At 35.5% G+C, this 18,576-nt stretch overlaps 1 protein-coding gene across 1 annotated transcript in view; it reads left to right on the forward strand.

Annotated features, from left to right (window-relative positions):
- Nucleotides 1-12,511, forward strand: part of LOC128241592 (methionine aminopeptidase 1-like) — a 31,936-nt gene extending 19,425 nt beyond the window's left edge. Inside the window, exons 11-13 of the mRNA XM_052958600.1 lie at nt 4,616-4,653; nt 8,265-8,330; nt 11,914-12,511. Coding sequence (XP_052814560.1) covers nt 4,616-4,653; nt 8,265-8,330; nt 11,914-12,092 — 283 coding nt within the window. The 3' untranslated portion in view covers nt 12,093-12,511. The remainder of the gene's footprint in view (nt 1-4,615; nt 4,654-8,264; nt 8,331-11,913) is intronic.
- Nucleotides 12,512-18,576: the final 6,065 nt, after the last annotated feature.

The following is an 18,576-nucleotide window of genomic DNA, read 5'->3' on the forward strand; positions in this document are numbered from 1 at the left end:
TTGTCTCAGCCAATATTGCTATACTTTTGCCCCTTTAAGCACAACTTTAGCTACGCTCCTACTTCAGCTACGCTGCTAGCACAACTTTAGCTAAGCTGCTAGCACAATTTCAGCTAAGCTGCTAGCACAACTTTAGCTAAGCTGCTAGCACAACTTTAGCTAAGCTGCTAGCACAACTTTAGCTAAGCTGCTAGCACAACTTTAGCCAAAAAAAATTGGCAATCGTAATTCACAGTTTGAATTAAGTTTTATTTGTTAAAACAAAACTTAATTGGTATCAAAAGATTCTTTGACAAAATGAAAATTAATTAACACCTCAAGATTAACAGCCAGATCTGCGCTACAAGCTGACTATCAATTAGGGGTGATAATGTTTTGTATATTTTATGATTTCCATGAACAGAGTCAAAATATCTATTCTACCTTTGAAGTGGCTTTTCCTAAAACCAAGGCGTCACCTCTGTACTCTACACCATGTCATATCACGTGTTAAGTTTCTTTTTAATGTTTAATGTTCTTGTTTGTGAATTAATTTATTAATAAATCCATTTAATTCACAATTAAACATTATGTTTGTTTTCATAAGTGTTTTTATAGCTGATTAATATCTACCATGCGCAAATTTTATAAAACAGATTACACTTAAAATAAAATACATTAAATTGACATTTATTTATTAATTTGTATTTAAATAGTTAAACATTATTAAAATGTTTGCAAATAAATTAAAGTATTATAATCTTTAAAATCCTTTTAAAAGGCGAGATTTTTAAAGTATGGTATGTTGGTATGGCAAGGGGTTAAAGCAGGGTTTTCAATGTAAATACACTTTGAATTATTTCATTGGTTATAAAAATAAAAAAAAGAAATACAGTCAAACCTGAATTAGGTGGCTACCTTTGGGAAAAGGTCATTGTGACTGCTTAAGACAGGTGGCCACTTAATCCAGGTTAGAAATTTCTGCCACTTTTTTTAAACACTGGTTGATTATATGCCTTGACAATCACCTCACACCACCACCATCAGTATCATGAAAAGAAGTTTTAATACAAATGTAGATAAAATAACATTATTGCAAAATTATGAATAGAATGCAGTAGATAGATGTTTTATACATCGCATAAACAAAAAACACCAAAAATCAGTCCACACAACTACATTAACAAGTTCACTTTATAAAGTAATCTTGTCATTTTCGTTTGCTTCACTCAAGTCTCCAATCTAAAGTGCATGAACAAATCCTGTGCTGACATTATCATGTCAAGTATGTCATTCTGTGAGCATTGCAGAGCATATGTTTTAATACTTGCGTCCATCCACAGTTAAATTCCTTGGCAACACTTCTTGCACTACGACTGTTTTCTAATAATTTAATACACTTGACATGTTCTTTTAGAGTCAAACACTTTGGAATTGTCTTACTCTCAGTCATAATCAAAATTAAAAAGAATGCAATGTAAATATCCATGCACTTTGAAAATTAATATTGAAACAAATACAAATCGTAACTGGTTTCATACCCTCAAGTGACAATGCAGACTGTGAACTCATATTCGTGTTCTTTGTCAGTATTTGATAATTAACTTTGTAATTAATAATGTTTATTCAAGTTTCTTTATTAATTGTGTCAATTCTGATCAAAACATTGCCCAAAGTGTTATAAACATGATTTCTTGATGAGTAAACATGCATGGCAATCGTGTGATGTTATATGCATTTTTATTTGATGACGGAAATATCCGAAGCCGTCATACTTTTCCATAAACTTCAATATGCAATTAGAGCTGTGTATTGGAAAATTATATTAGCGAAAGTGTCAGTGACAAAGGATTAGTGGCTGATAATTAGTGTTTATATGGCTTCATGGCGTCGAAAATAAGTGACAGTGGCCGCGTTAGACATTTGGCTGCTTAATGCACTTTATACTGTAAAAATGTACAGGGGGAATTCGGAGTGCCTGAGAAGGCAGGTAGCCTATAAAAGCAGGTGACCGTTTCACCAGGTTTGATTGTAGGAGCAAGTTCTGTAGGCAATATGCTGTTTCGAAAGAACGACTAAAAATCTGTCTTTATCTGAATCAAAACAGCGCTATCCGGATAAAAACCAACAGAAAAAGAGCGTGAAAGGTTTAATCCTGCTCCTGCATGGTTTTTAAATTAAGATTTGCTTTGCAACAACCTTAATCAAAATAGTGCTTTACACAAGGCAAAATTTCTAGCTACAGGACCTAGTGCACTGAATGCTATCTTACAGTATCTTAGGATTTAGGTATTTAGCACTTGATAGCAAATAGTTTCAGCAAGGAAGCCCAGCCTTCAATTGATTGCTTAAGCATAGCAGCCCAACCGTCAATTGATTGCGAAAGCAAGGCAGCCCAGCCCTCCATTGATTGCTTAAGCAAGGCAGCCCAGCCTTCAATTGATCGCTTAAGCATGGCAGCCCAGCCCTCCATTCTTTGCATTAGCAAGGCAGCCCAGCCCTCCATTCTTTGCATTAGCAAGGCAGCCAAGCCTTTAATTGATTGCTTAAGCAAGGCAGCCCAGCCTTCAATTGATTGCTTAAGCAAGGCAGCCCAGCCTTTAATTGATTGCTTAAGCATGGCAGCACAGCCCTCCATTGATTGCATTAGCAAGGCAGCCAAGCCTTTAATTGATTGCTTAAGCAAGGCAGCCAAGCCTTTAATTGATTGCTTAAGCAAGGCAGCCCAGCCTTTAATTGATTGCTTAAGCAAGGCAGCACAGCCTTTAATTGATTGCTTAAGCAAGGCAGCCCAGCCTTTAATTGATTGCTTAAGCATGGCAGCACAGCCCTCCATTCTTTGCATTAGCAAGGCAGCCAAGCCTTTAATTGATTGCTTAAGCAAGGCAGCCAAGCCTTTAATTGATTGCTTAAGCAAGGCAGCCCAGCCTTTAATTGATTGCTTAAGCAAGGCAGCCCAGCCTTTAATTGATTGCTTAAGCAAGGCAGCCCAGCCTTTAATTGATTGCTTAAGCAAGGCAGCCCAGCCTTTAATTGATTGCTTAAGCAAGGCAGCCCAGCCTTTAATTGATTGCTTAAGCAAGGCAGCCCAGCCTTTAATTGATTGCTTAAGCAAGGCAGCCCAGCCTTTAATTGATTGCATTAGCAAGGCAGCCCAGCCTTTAATTGATTGCTTAAGCAAGGCAGCCCAGCCTTTAATTGATTGCATTAGCAAGGCAGCCCAGCTTTTAATTGATTGCTTAAGCATGGCAGCACAGCCCTCCATTGATTGCATTAGCAAGGCAGCCCAACCTTCAATTGTAATGGCCCGTGTTCAATAAGCATTTAAAACTTATGCTCAGAAAGCCTCGGTAATTAAATCTAGTTTATTGCACAACAAATTTTACTGCCCAGTGAACACAATCCCAATTCACTCATTATTGTTAGATCAATCTAATATTTTTTAGTAATTATGACTCTTAAATATTTAACCAACACCCAACAACATTTAGTTCAAACATCAAATCTTGTAATTTAATGGGAATTTGATACGGTGTGTGGCATTTATGCTTCACAAAAAAAATGTTTGATTTTGAAATAGATTTGTGTAAAATTTCTGCATTCCAAAGAAATGGATTAAGATGCATTAGGCGTTTTAAGTGGGCAGATTTGTTAAGTTAAGACAGTGCTTAGGCTCTGAACTACAATTATTACAAATTTATGTTAACGCCATCTTTTTAAAAAAAAGATAGATTTTCATATGTTGGACGATCAGGTCAGTGTGTTGGGCAACAGTCAAGGTCAGGGGCAACAGTCTTATGAAGACTTTGTCCCCCAGTTCTAGTTTATAACACTTACTACAATTTCATAACAACTTTGTACTTTTAATTCAGTTGTTATTTTATGGAGAGAAAAACGTTTTTTTGTCATTTTGCCTTTGGTGTCATCTGCATGGATGTCCGTGCAAACAGTTACCCTCGGCCATAACTAAAAAATAACAGTTGAAGTAATCTAAAGAAACTTGGTACACATGTTGCCAGCAACAATATACATAAATTACGTAAAGCATAATTCTGGTTTTATTTATTGTCAAATTATGCCCCTTGTTAGTTCAAAATTTATGCAAAAACTTGAACTTGGCTATTCCTTAATAACTATTCAAGATATACACATGAAACTTTGTACACATGTTACTTGTGACTAAATTCACATCTGTAGCAAGGCCCATGATCTTTGCTTTTATGATTTGATTGTAAAATTATGCCCCTTGATAGTATTAGAATTTCATCTGAAAACAACATTGGCCATATCTGAAAAATCATTTTTCTGATATTCAAATAAAACACTGTACACATTTAACCTGTTTAAATGTGCACATGTGAAGCAAATCATATAAGTCTTGCTTTTATAAGTTTTGAGTTATGCTCCCTTTTTATTAAAAAAAAACAGATGAAGGTGGCACTAATCTTTTTAAAAACACTTTCATTCAATCTTCTGGGGGCATAATGTTTGACAAACATCTCTGGTTATTTCAGTGTTTCAAAAAACGGCTAAATAAATACTTTTGGAGGAACTGGGGCCTGTTAAAAGAGTCATTGTATATCTGTTGGATGTCTATCAGAAACTATTTCTAACAATGTTTTTAACTGTTTTTCAGGTTGTTCCATACAGCACCCAATGTTCCTCATTATGCCAGTAAGTATTCGGGGCACACTCTAATGTAGCGCCTGTATTTGGAAGACAAAACGTCAAGGCATTGCTATAGCTTTATTGTTGTCATTGTCAATTCTGAAATCTTTATTTAATCTTTAGCCAATATTTTGTAATCGTTAAGATAAGTAATTGAAAATTGCAATTTGTCTTTTTTACTCTAGAATTTAAGTGTGCACAGTAAACATCATGTGCAGAGCTTGTGAGCTTGTGCTAACTTCAATCACGCCGGGAACACATGTTCACAACAATTGTTATTAACAGCAAGCACAGTTGTTGCTAGATTTATGACTGGCACTATTATATTTGTCATAGTACGTGCATTGATTGCCCGAGAAAGATATATATTGCTTATTACTTATTATGCCCCCCTTCGAAGAAGAGGGGTATATTGCTTTGCACAGGCATGTCGGTATGTCGGTCGGTCGGCCGGTCGGTCCGTCGGTAGACCAAAGCTTGTCCGAGTGATAACTCAACAATTCCTGGACGTATGGTCATCAAACTTCACATGAAGGTTGGGCCTGACCAGTAGATGACCCCTATTGATTTAAGGGGTAATCGGGTCAAAGGTCAAGGTCACAGTGATCTTTAATGGTAAAATAATTTTAAAGCTTGTCCGAGTGATAACTCAACAATGCCTGCACCCATGGCCCTCAAATTTGACATGAAGGTTGGGCCTGACCAGTAGATGACCCCTATTGTTTTTGGGGGTCATCAGGCCAAAGGTCAAGGTCACAGTGACCTTGAATGGTAAAAGGTTGTCCGAGTGATAACGTGACAATGCCTGCACCCATGGCCCTCAAACTTGACTTGGAGGTTGGGCCTGACCAGTAGCTGACCCCTATTGTTTTTGGGGGTCATCAGGCCAATGGTCAAGGTCACAGTGACCTTGAATGGTAAAAGGTTGTCCGAGTGATATCGTGACAATGCCTGCACCCATGGCCCTCAAACTTGACTTGGAGGTTGGGCCTGACCAGTAGCTGACACCTATTGTTTTTTGGGCTCAATGGGTCAAAGGTCAAGGTCACAGTGACCTTGAATGGTAAAAGGTTGTTCGAGTGATAACTCAACAATGCCTGCACCCATGGCCCTCAAAATTGACTTGGAGGTTGGGCCTGACCAGTAGATGACCCCTATGGTTTTTGGGGGTCATTGGGCCAAAGGTCAAGTTCACAGTGACCTTGAATGGTAAAAGGTCCGATTGATAACTCAACAATGCCTGCACCCATGGCCCTCAAACTTGACTTGGAGAATTGGCCTGACCAGGAGATGACCCCTATGGTTTTGGGGGGTCATCTGGCCAAAGGTCAAGGTCACAGTGACCTGGAATGGTAAAAGGTTGTCCGATTGATAACTCGACAATGCCTGCACCTATGGCCCTCAAACTTGACTTGGAGGTTGGGCCTGGCCAGAAGATGGTCCCTATTGATTTAAGGGGTCATTGGGCCAAAGGTCAAGGTCACAGTGACCTGGAATGGTAAAAGGTTATCCGAGTGATAACTTGACAATGGCTGCACCCATGGCCCTCAAACTTGATTTGGAGGTTGAGCCCAGCCAGAAGATTGTCCCTATTAATTTTAGGGGTCATTGGGCCAAAGGTCAAGGTCACAGTGACCTTGAATGATAAAAGGTTGTCCAAGTGATAACTCAACAATGCCTGCACCCATGGCCCTCAAACTTGACATGGAGGTTGGGCCTGACCAGTAGATGACCCCTATTGATTTTAGGGGTCAAAGGTCAAGGTCACAGTGACCTTGAAAGCAAACTCGACAATTCTTGGACCTATGGTCATCAAACTTGACATGAAGGTTTGGCCTGCCCAGTAGATGACCCCTATCGACTTTGGGGGTCATCAGGCCAAGGTCAATGTCACAGAAACCTTTAACGCAAAAAAGTTAACAAATCTTCCCCCACTTTTATCTCAACAATGCCTGAACCTATGATCATTAAACTTGACATGGATGTTAAGCCTGACCAGTAGATCACCCTTATTGATTTAGGATTCATCGAGTCAAAGGTCAAGGTCACAGTGATCTTGAATGGTAAAAGGTTGTCCGAGTGATAACTCAACAATGCCTGAACCCATGGCCTTCAAACTTGACTTGGAGTTGCATCTGACTTGTAGATGACCCCTTATGATTTAAGGGGTCATCGGGTCAAAGGTCAAGGTCACAGTGACCTTGAACGAAAAAAACTTGACTTGTGATAACTTGACAATGCCTGCACCCATGGCCCTCAAACTTGACATTTAGGTTTCTGGTGACCAGCTGATGACTCTGGATTTTGAGTTCATAGAGTCAAAGGTCATGACGGTCATAACACACTTTATCCTCACACTTTAATGGTCATAATCTTAAAACAGCAATAAATCAGCTGTCATTTCGGTCCATGCATATTTCATTCAATTTTCCATATAATCCTGACAACATGGCGCTCAGGGGGGGCATAATGTTTGACAAACATCTCTTGTTACTTTTGGTGTCAGTGGCGGCAGTGTCATCAAAACCTAATTCTCCAATCATCATGAAACATGGTGACAGTGTTCATTGGCAAATTATGTCTCAGTCAAGTTTGACCATTTAATAAATTGTATCGCTAACTCCACAATTGTGCCCCTCAGACGTTAAAATATAGTTGTAAGTGCTCCAGCTAGGCCTAAAAAGCAGGGTGGGGCACCCTGATGCCCTTTTTTTTATAGCACCCTGCTGTGCCCTTCTGTGTGACGAAGTCAATTTTAAGAAATAATTAAAAAGAATGATATACAAAAAAAATGTATATATATATATAAACATAATTTTGACACTAAATTTAAGATAAGTTGACAACAGTTAAGGTATACATAACAAACTATTATTATTGAAAGAGTTCAGATACAAATACACAATAAGAAAAGAACATTTGCCTTTGCAAGTGGCTCATTCAGGCTCGTTTAATGGGTATCAAAAATTCCCTTTTTAACCTTTTTAAATCCTGGATGGAGCACTGGTTGTTAATATGACTTATGCAGGCAATCAAACATGTATTTTAATCCAATCATAATGACACTTGCTGACAGTACTTGTGGGCATAATGTCAAGTTTTTTCTGTAGCTAAATTTACTATAAAGTTTTGCTCCTTTGATATTAAAGTTTGTATTATAATTGGTTTGACTATGATGGACGATCCAAACAGGTGACACATCCTATTCCACAGAATTCTAGTGTTATTGAAATATTTTAGAACTGAACATCTTAATCATCATGTTGACAAATGGTAATAAATATCAGCAAGCATAGTTTAAGAATATTTGTTGGTACAAGCAGTATACAATGTTAGGTAATGTGCAATAACCAAAATGAAACAACAGAGTTAGACTGACATCGAAATAAGACATTTTGATGGACAAGCCCAAATTCTAACACTATTGTTTGGCATAAGAAATTGAACAAAATATATAAAATTTAAAATTTCAGCAAGTCTAGAAAGCATTTTATGATTGCAGGGCTTAAATGGATGTGGGCTTGTTTTGACAACTGTAACCTTGGAAATTATGTTTAATGTCAATATTCAACATGAACTGATAATGTTGTATTCATATTTATTGTTTTTGTTTCCAGAAAATAAAGCCATCGGAATTATGAAACCCGGCCATAGCTTCACCATCGAACCCATGATAAATGAAGGTACTCATGACTGCTTTAATTTTGTGACGTCATTTCCTTGTGATTTTAAGCTTATTTGTATTTCAAGGAAAAAATGTTGAGGCATGCTTATAGTTTTTGTTGGGGGCTGCAGTTGTTGGTGGCTGCAGTTGTTTGGGGCTGCAGTTGTTGGAGGCTGCAGTTGTCGGGCTGCAGTTGTTGGGGGCTGCAGTTGTTGGAGGCTGTAGTCTTTGGGGGAGGCTGCAGTTGTTGGATGCTGCATCTTTTGGTGATTGCTACAAATGATTCCAGAGACAATATTCAAATATACAGTAATGCCTTATGTATTTGATAAATTGTCAAGATACATCACATGTACGGTCAGAAAACAAAACAAAACAGATATGCATTGATGCTCCCTCAGCAGCACCCTTGTTAGTTTTTGGTAAATTTTGGTTTATACCCAGGGCTTCCATTTAGAATTTGAAACTGGAAGTATGAACTTTCTTGATGTCAATATATGAAGTTTCTTCTAAAATATGGAAAGTTATGCCCCTTGAACTCTATTCCCCACTATTCTACTACTATTAACAGAAACCTTGTAAAATACCTATCTATTTTAGCTTGATTTTGTAGACAGCTAAAAGCTGATATAATTCACTCCTCCAGTCTGTCTCTTGAGCAGAAACTATAATATACTGTATCCTTTTTGCGAGGCAATGAGAAAGTATCTGTGGTGGGGATCGACCCACAACCTTGTTGGTGAAAGATGGTCAACTATATCACTAGAGTCTAGACCACTCTCATCTTCTGGCCTGAATTTTGAACTTCACAATATTACTATTTTGTCATTGACTGACATTGTACAGTTTTAAATCTGCAACGTGATCCATTCAAATAAAAACCTCTAAGGAATCTTAACAAACCACATGCATTGAAGTGCTTTAAAATGTGTTTCTAATTGTTAAAACTCAAGAATTAATGTCTTTATTAGTTTTATCGAGACATAATATTGCATACTTGTAGATTAATGAGTGTATACAATTGATCATTATAGGTACATCATGAAATCTTATAAATTTTTTGCCCAAGTGATGAATTAAAACACATGTGTTATATTATTAATTCATATATATATTTTATGTAGCTGACGTTTGCCATATGTGTTATGAATTAACTTATTTCTGTAATAATATTAATTTATATGTATATGGCTGTTCTTTGCACCTGTAAAATTATGAATTAAATGAATGAGTTATACTATTAATTCATATCAATAATATATGAAGCTGATCTTTTTCAACTGTAAGGTTATGAATTAAAACTAATGTTTAATAATATCAATTTATATATATGATATATGTAGCTGTTCTTTGCAAGTGGGAAGTTATGAACAATTTGTTTATAATTTTAATACAATTAATTTATGTTTAGTGCAAATATAATTTGAAAAATAATTAAAGAAAAAAAAAATCACAATGACTACAAAAATAATTTGTCAGAAATTGCTATCAACTTACAGTTTTACCAGACTGAAACCTCTTTTTCCATACTTTTTGTTCTTTGTCTAGAAATATATAACTTCACATATTTAACTCCCCTGGAAAACTCTTCCTGTTGCCATAAAACAACTGCTGTTAGCTTTTTCAACACTTTTTCAAATAAAATCAATATTAATTGAATTAAAAATTAGTCATTAATAGAACACCCTATGGAAACAGTAGTGCCCAAAAAATCACAATTATGATGGGGTTAATGGCAGAAGGTATCGTGCAACTTTAAAATATAAAAGGTTGGTACGGTCTGGTATTTACCTCAAGAATTATACAGTATTCCATGCCCTGTAACTTACTCAATTTCTTATTTACGTCCATTATAGGAGCAATGTCTGACGGTTTTTGTAAGGTGTCGTAGCGGACAATCAGGATTCAGCTTAAGTGTAATGACAGACGTGTCACGTGACCAACCAAATATTAATGACCATCCATTTTCTGGGAATGAAATTGTGTATAGATAATCTGGCAAAACATTTACCAGACCCAATCAAACTTGTCCAGCTCATTCACTTTTTTTAGACTAACTCAAATTTGACCTGACTCTTTTAGATTTTTTAGTCCCATTCAGATTTTACCAGACCCATTCAGATTTTACCAGACCCGCTCAGATTTACCTAACCCATGTAATATTACCAGACCCAATCAAATTTTACCAGACCCACTCAAAATTATTTTGTTACCACACCCACTCATATTTTATTTTGAAAAGAACTTCAAATTTTATTTATTTTACAATGCATGTTAAGAATGTTACATTAACTTATACTAAGTCCCTCTTGTTTGCACAATGTTGTGCAAGAGTATGGTCTTGTGTTGTGGGGGAAACCGGAGAACACAAAGAAAACCCACTTGTCCTGCTTGGGGAACACCATCCAAACTCACATGGACCCAGCCTGGGAATCGAACGGGGTCGCCTTGGTGAGAAGCTAGTGCGCTAACCACTACCCTAACCGGACAACCAATATAAATTTTATTTTAAATTTTGCACCCAAATTTTACCAGACTTGGCTGGGTCAGATTGGTTTCCTATACTCTGAAATGTGCTATTGTTTTCTCTTCATGTATTAATTCACAGTTTCATCTTACCTATTAAGGTACAACTTTGATGTTGTTTGCTTAATGTAAATGTTGACTATATGGATTGATAGATTTAAATTCAACTAGTCATACACCTGTTGACATAACTGTGAATCTTGCATATGTAATATTCATCAATTAAGTTGAAAAGATGTAAACGTTTGAGATGAAACTTGAATGATTAAAAACGATGTACAAACAATGATGGTAATTAGGAACAAAACAATGCTTTATCTTTGTGTCTGTCTTATCCAAAAGTCGCTTGATTTGTTTTTTGTGCAATTTGTAAAAGATGAAACTTGGATAAGTAAGTGAAGCAATTTATGCAAAAGTTATGTTGTTTATTTTAAGCGCATCAGGGACTTTTTAAATAATTTCTTAACTTAAAGCTACACAGATTGAACGTTTTGACAACTTTTTTATTTTTTGTCTTGGAACGAGCAAATTTTTGCGTAAATATCTGCAAACCAGTGATGAAACACTGCTGACAAAAGAACAGATCGCTGATTTTCAAATATCCGTTCCAAAATTGATGTTTTATGCATTTTTCTTAAACCGTTAGCAACGGTTTAAGCCATAAAACATTAAATTTGGAATGGAAATATGAAAATCTTCAATCTGATCTTTTGTCACCAGTCTTTTATCACTGGTTTGCAGATATTTACTCAAAAACTTGGTCATTCCAAGACAAAAAATATAAATGTTGTAAAAACGGTCAATCTGTGAGAGTGCAGCTTTAAGTAAATTTCCTAAAATTTCCAATTTAAAAGAAAAGTACAAGTGTTTTTAACATATAATTATGAAGGTTTGATAAAGTCATAAGAAATAAAGATTATCTGATATTACACAGTTATTTTATCATACTGGTATGATGCGAAGGAAACTTCATAAAATGACTTAAGTTAGAAAATAACTAAAGATGTTTTGTGAATACTGGCCCAGAACATCTAACTTTGGGTAAAATTGTGTGTTTCAACCCTAATCTCTTTCAGGAGTTTGGCGTGATGAAATGTGGCCAGACAAGTGGACGGCGGTCACTGAAGACGGCAAGCGGTCAGCGCAGTTTGAACACACACTTCTCGTAACTGAGACTGGGTGTGAGATCCTTACACGTAGGAGGGAGAAAAACGCGCAGCCTCATTTTATGGACTCCGAAAACAATGCCGAATGATGGCTTTCCAATTTTAGGGGTCAAATTTAAATTTTAATACCTCTGGTTTCTTGCCTGGAATATGCTTCAATTACTTATTTCTGAAGAAAAAAATGGCACTGATTAATCTAAGAGAGCTTTAGATTTGTTTATAAACAAAAACTTCTTATTTGATAGGTTGTTAGCATTTTATTGGAAAAAAAAACACTTATAAACACTCATAATAAGATCCCCATAAATTGTTTAGAATACTTGAAATTCTTGTACATTTTGATCAAGAACAATGTGTTAAAGGCACATTGTTATTGATAAAATATTTTAGCTCATATTGTGGCATTTTTGGTCACGGTGTCCTTGTTATTATCAGAGACATTCAAAAAGCTGTTGCAAGTTTATTTGCAATTTTGTTAATGGGTTTAATAAATTTCTTACTGAATGACCATGATTCTTGAGATTCTATTTATAGCATGAATAAAATGTGGCAATTTACAGCACTAAGTACTTAAAATGTCGCTATATAATTATAGGCAGCCATCGTCACTGCTATTTAACAATAATGTATTTTGTTATATATATTACACCAGTTATATATCAAAAATATATAATGATGTTATTTCATGAGATGGAAGTCATTTATGATATGGCGCACAATGCTCATTGTTAGAATAACAAAAAATATAAAAAAAATGAAATTATTTAGGCTAAGAGTGGTGCATGGTAGGCTTTTCCACGTTTCATGAAAAGGTGCTTTAATACTGCATCCATGGTTTGAACTATGATGCAGCTTTACCTTAATTTGCCAAACCATTATTGCTTTTTACCTGCGTACAAGACTTGGGTTTGAATATCTAAGCTATCTGCTTTTCAATTTATCATACACCAGAACACATCTAGATATGGCTATATACAAAACAGCTAAATTCATTTTTACTTTATTTTGTTTAACTGAGGTGGGGAAAAAGCATCTTCCATGGCCACTTGTGTAAGAAAGGTTCACCCCAACCCCGGCACAGGGTGTTTCTGCGGAAACTCCGCCATTTTCATTTCCAAAAAAAAAAAAACTATTTTGTTGGCATCACTCTTTCTTACACTCTGGGCCATGGAATATACATCTGCTTTAAAGTGCAATTGTTGGAAAGAGAACAAGATTATTTTTTTCTGTGGCACTTTCTTTTTTTTCCTACCAAATAGGTAGGTTTTGAAAATAAAACATGCACTAAACATAAAATAAAAATCTTATGGTTTAACTTTTTATTACATTTTAACCAATATGAATTGTGATAGGCAAGTCCCATAAACAAAACCAAATAGATTATGATTTCAAAATATTCCTTTGTTCTGGTTTTGTTGTTAAATCATTTTGGGCGCGTCAGAATTTCACTTGATGTATGATAAATTCACCTGCAGTGATTTCCAACAAACACTTGAATTCGCCCAATTGATTTATCAGTTTCATTTTTTTTTTGCCAAATTTGGTATAAAATTTGAAAGAACAAATAAAATTGAACAGTGATTTCTAAGAATATTAACTTTTCAAGGAATTAGTGTTTTGTTTGTTTGTTTTGAAATAAAGGTTTCCATTATTCATTCATTTTCAAAAAAAGTTTCTGAAATGGGTTTATTTTTTTTTGTGATTTTGTCTATATTTGCAGAAACATATTGTTTTAGAATGTTCTATAAAATTTTCACTGTTAATTGAAAAGAAGAATTATTTTGCATTATTATAAGCACAACATTTATGCCAGATTTTTCATTGAAAAATTATATTTGTTGTAGACAGGCGAAAAATTACTCTCTTTTTTTTTGCGAATACATTAACTATTTTACATACAGTTGCATAGGATTTGTTTATTTGTCATTAATAAATAAAAAGCTTTATTACAATCTTCCAGAACCTCAGAATATTTCACAGACCGATATTATGACCAGTGTAAACATGGCTCATCTCGTGGCAACTAGGTCATATAGGACTAAATGTTGTTTCTTATGCGTTTTAACCATATTTTATTGCATTTAATCAAGTTCACTTTACACATTCAAATGCGAGTATTTCAGCATATAGTTTCAAGAAACTCAGTCAGAATATTTCACAGCAGGATATTTAGGACCAGTGTGAATATGGCTCATCCTGGGTCAAAAACAAAGTCGGTCCAGTGGTGAATATGAATCAGCAGCATTTACTTTATCCTCATTAAGTATACACCCTGCTGAATAATTGCATTTGTCAAATTGAAAAAAAATCGAGCCTAAAAGGAGTTTCTGCTTTGGACTGTGTTATTCATAACTGATCGTTTATTATGAGATAATCCAATTTGGTTGTATTTTTGCAATTATCTAATAAAAGAAGTCTTTTCAAATGGTCATTAATAATTCATAGGCCCATTTGCAACATCCATTCCTTAGATAAAGAAATTAAAGTTAGAATTAAAAAAAATAATATGCAAATGGTTGCAGGATCAAACTGATTCTCAGAGTCTGTTTTAGTCCAGGTTCTAAACCTGGCCATTTGGGTTCTTGGCCTTTTTGGAAGAGGGCCTTTTGAACCCTTTTTCCCGATGTGTCACAGAGACAAATAGAAGGGTTTGGGTGTTATATAACGTATTATTAAAAATTCATAATAGCAGGGATTTGTGTTTAATACACAATCTTTGTCAACTTTTTAATGTTGATAATGTAATTTTTTCAATTGAAAAAAGGAGTCCAGCATTTGTATTCTCTCCAAGGTGCTTTTGTCTGATTTTGAACAATTTTGAACTTCACAATGCTACAACTAATCATTGACATCGTAGAGTTCACAATATTGTATGTTTAAATTTGCGATATTATGTACAGTCGAACCCCATTCACTCGAACTTCCATGGACCTGCGAAAATACATAGAGTCTCGGAAAATTTGAGCCAAGCGGGAACGTTTACCTGCAGTAAAAGAAATCGGTCCTTTACATCAAGTTCGAGGCAACGAGGAATTCGATCCAAGCGATTTCGAGCCACCGTGTTTTGACTGTAGTTGCAAAAAATCTGTATTTTAACAATCCACAGTCCACTAAAGTGCTTAAAATGTGTGTTTTACTGACAAAACAAATTAGCATTGGTGTTCAATTGACAGGCCTGTTGTTGGTGTTGATAGTTGGGTTAAATGAAGCATTTCTAAAGGCACAATTAAAGATGTTATTTATTTGTGAAAATGATCAATATAACTGGCCAGTCAGCCTAGAATGTTCCTTTAACCCTTTGCCTTTATAGATAATTGGCCACATCAGCTTCCCCCAGTTAATCCCCTTGTTATATAACTATTAGGCTATGACTAGAGGAGTAAAAAGGCGCGTCTATGATGCTATAGGTAGAGGAGTAAAAAGGCGTATCTATGAGGCTATAGGCAAAGGAGTAAAAAGGCGGATCTATGAGGCTATAGGTAGAGAAGTAAAAAAGGCGTATCTCTGAGGCTATGGATAGAGGAGTGAAGCTGTATTTATTAGGCTATGGGTAGAGGAGTGACAGGCGTACATATGAGGCGATGGGATGAGGAGTAAAAGAGCGTATTTTGATCCATTGGATACAGTAGAAAAAAGGCATATCTATGAAGCTTTGGAATCGATAGGGCTATGGATAGAGGAGTAAAAAGGCTTCATTATGAGGTTCTGGGTAGAGGAGTTGAAAGACCTATGTATGAGGCTTTGGGTAGAGGAGGAAAATAGCCTATTTCTGAGGCTTTGGTAGAGAATTAAAAAGGTGTATCTATGTGGCGTTAGATATGGTAGTAAATGGATATACATATGAGGCTATGGACAGGGGAGTAAAAAGGCGTATCTTTGAGGCTATTGGAAGAGAAGTAAAAATGCGTCATTTTGAGGCTTTTGGTCGAGAATTCAAAACACCTGTGAAGCTATAGGTAGTGGCGAATAATGGAATATCTATGAGGCTATGGGTAGTGGAGTAAAAGGCATATCTATGAGGGTCTCAGAAAAAGGGTAGAAGAACGTATCAATGAGGCTATGAGTAGTGGAGTAAAGAGGCATATCTATGAGGCTATGTATACAGGAGTTAAAACTAAAAAGGCATATTTATGGGACTATGGGAAAAAGGGTTAAAATGTGTATCGATGAAGGCGTAACAATGTTTTACAATATGTCAGAACTTATATAACTGAAACAAAGCCAAATCTTTAAAAATCTACTAGGGACTTGATTTAAACTGTCATTACAAAGACTGCTAAAGGTAGTTTTAATATGTTTACATATGGGGTGAGTTTGTTAACCTAGCACTTCGAAGGGACCTGACTCGATTGATGATTTTAGCTATGCCAGAACTGGAAAATCGGGTACGGTTTGAATCAGCAGAAGAAAACCAATAAAACGTGGTTAAACATTTAAAGTTTACAACTTTTACGGTAGATTTTGCGTAGTATAATTCTGTATTAAAGGAAGTTAAAGCTAGTTAAAGGATTAAAGGAATGTTTGGCATGCTAATCCCCTGCTGTGCATCTCCTTAAAATATCACTGGTGTCACAGTAGGGGGCCATTACCTGTGTATTGGTTTATTGGCTCAGGGCCATTTAGGGTCCATTTTTATAGTAAAACAATTAAAACTTCACAGCAGGATACTCAGATTGGAGATATGGTACGGCAATAAGATTAAAATCAATTTACAGAGGTTGTGTTCTAAAACACGGGTTTGTTTGTTTTTTTGTTGTTGTTTTTTTGGGGGGTGGGGGGTGTCACTTATAGAAGGCTTAAACTAGGCCTTTAAGATAAAAGACATGCAAACTGTAAGGTGGCATCATTGTGCGCTGGCATTTTAAAAATTGCTCTGCCATACGGCCGCTGTTGGGATAACTGTGTTCGTCCAATCATACAACGTGACATCGTGATGACATAATCTAATTGTTGTTTATTTAAGACGTAATACAGTATTGCAATTAACTTATTGAATGCTTTATACCACTTGTGCTATTTTTATTTCAATATATGTTATCACTTATGTACATATGCTTCAATATTTAATAACCTTAGCCATTTTAACGATTTTTTTCACTGCGTCATATCTTCGGCATTAAGTTTTTTTTCCGATTGCGTCCTTTCTATGCAAGCGTCATATACACAGTGATTTACGTTAATAATCATTAAAAATCATTCATAAATAGTCAATCCATTTTAGTAATATACTTTGACCAACTTTGTGAATACCCTCGAAGAGGTCATGAAGTTCCAATTGGAAGAAAAATATAATACTTAATGATATAAAGTAACCTAATCTATGGAAGACCGAATAGTATATGGTAGATACTGATGATGCGCTCATAAAGTATTGTCTACTTGAAGAGATAAAATGTCATTTTGTGTCGGCAAACTAGTTGAATATGCTGGGTAGACTTTGTTGTTTATTGTTGTTTTTTTAAATCGACATGACATGTTGGATATTATTTGTCGACATATCCAGTTTATAAATGAAAAAGTTGACACAATTTTGGCAGCCGGTGGTGTTATAAAATTCGATAAAACTGCACGATCGCATCATCAGTATATACAATATAGGCCGCCATATAATTAATCCACTGTGGTGAATTCATGCATTAGGCTTTAGCAATGTTTTTAGTTTAATTAATATTCTAACTTACTCAGCACTTTACACAAAAACAATTAATAACTGCTTTGAAAGGCCTCCCTTTGTTATTTTATTTTCCAATTCAATGAGTTTTCCACATAAATTGCATGCAAGAATTACATCAAAGAAATTGCTGAACTGAAGTCCACATAGAATGTATTGTTTTAGACGATTAAGTGATACATAGCAATTTAATATTTATGACCGTAGGTAACAATGCAATGAAATACACATGTCATTAACCACTTACAGAAAAGTACATTCTATATTGCTTATTTTAGAGAGTTAATCAACACATTGGGACAATCTGAACAACGCGCGCATCGTACCATCGCTTTTTCAAATGGGTGTTCTTAGTAGTTTTACTAACTAAGAGCGTTATTGGATGACGGTAAAGTTGGGAGGTATAGTTGGTAGTTGGTGTTTCGAATATCCAATACCTACTAGTCGGTAGTTGGTTATTGAAATATTCAACAGGTAACCAAGACATATGTTTAAATTTAAATTTTGGTCTTGCAATAGTTCGTAGTATTCATTAGTGGTCACATTGTCCAAAAATGTTGTCGACATATTATTGTTTGTTCAAACATATGAATTTACTATACATGCATCATGCATATGAATTTTAAGCAAAACATATTGTAAAGTTCAATAGCCCGTTTTTCCCTTCAGTGGTACATGGTCGTATTCCATCCGCTTACCGCACACTAAAGTGTCATTACGCCATGTTAAAATGACGTCACAAAACAAATTGGTGCGTCATTAAAATGCCATTTATTATTTTATAATGTACATTGTATTTGCTGTTAACGAGTTATGTATACAATCAAGGCGTATCAATTTTAATAAAAAAGCGTTCTCCGCAAGTACGAAGAATATTTTACCGTATCGATATTTCGTTTTGA

The sequence above is a fragment of the Mya arenaria genome, chromosome 2, assembly GCF_026914265.1.
Source record: "Mya arenaria isolate MELC-2E11 chromosome 2, ASM2691426v1".
Lineage (NCBI taxonomy): Eukaryota > Metazoa > Mollusca > Bivalvia > Myida > Myidae > Mya > Mya arenaria.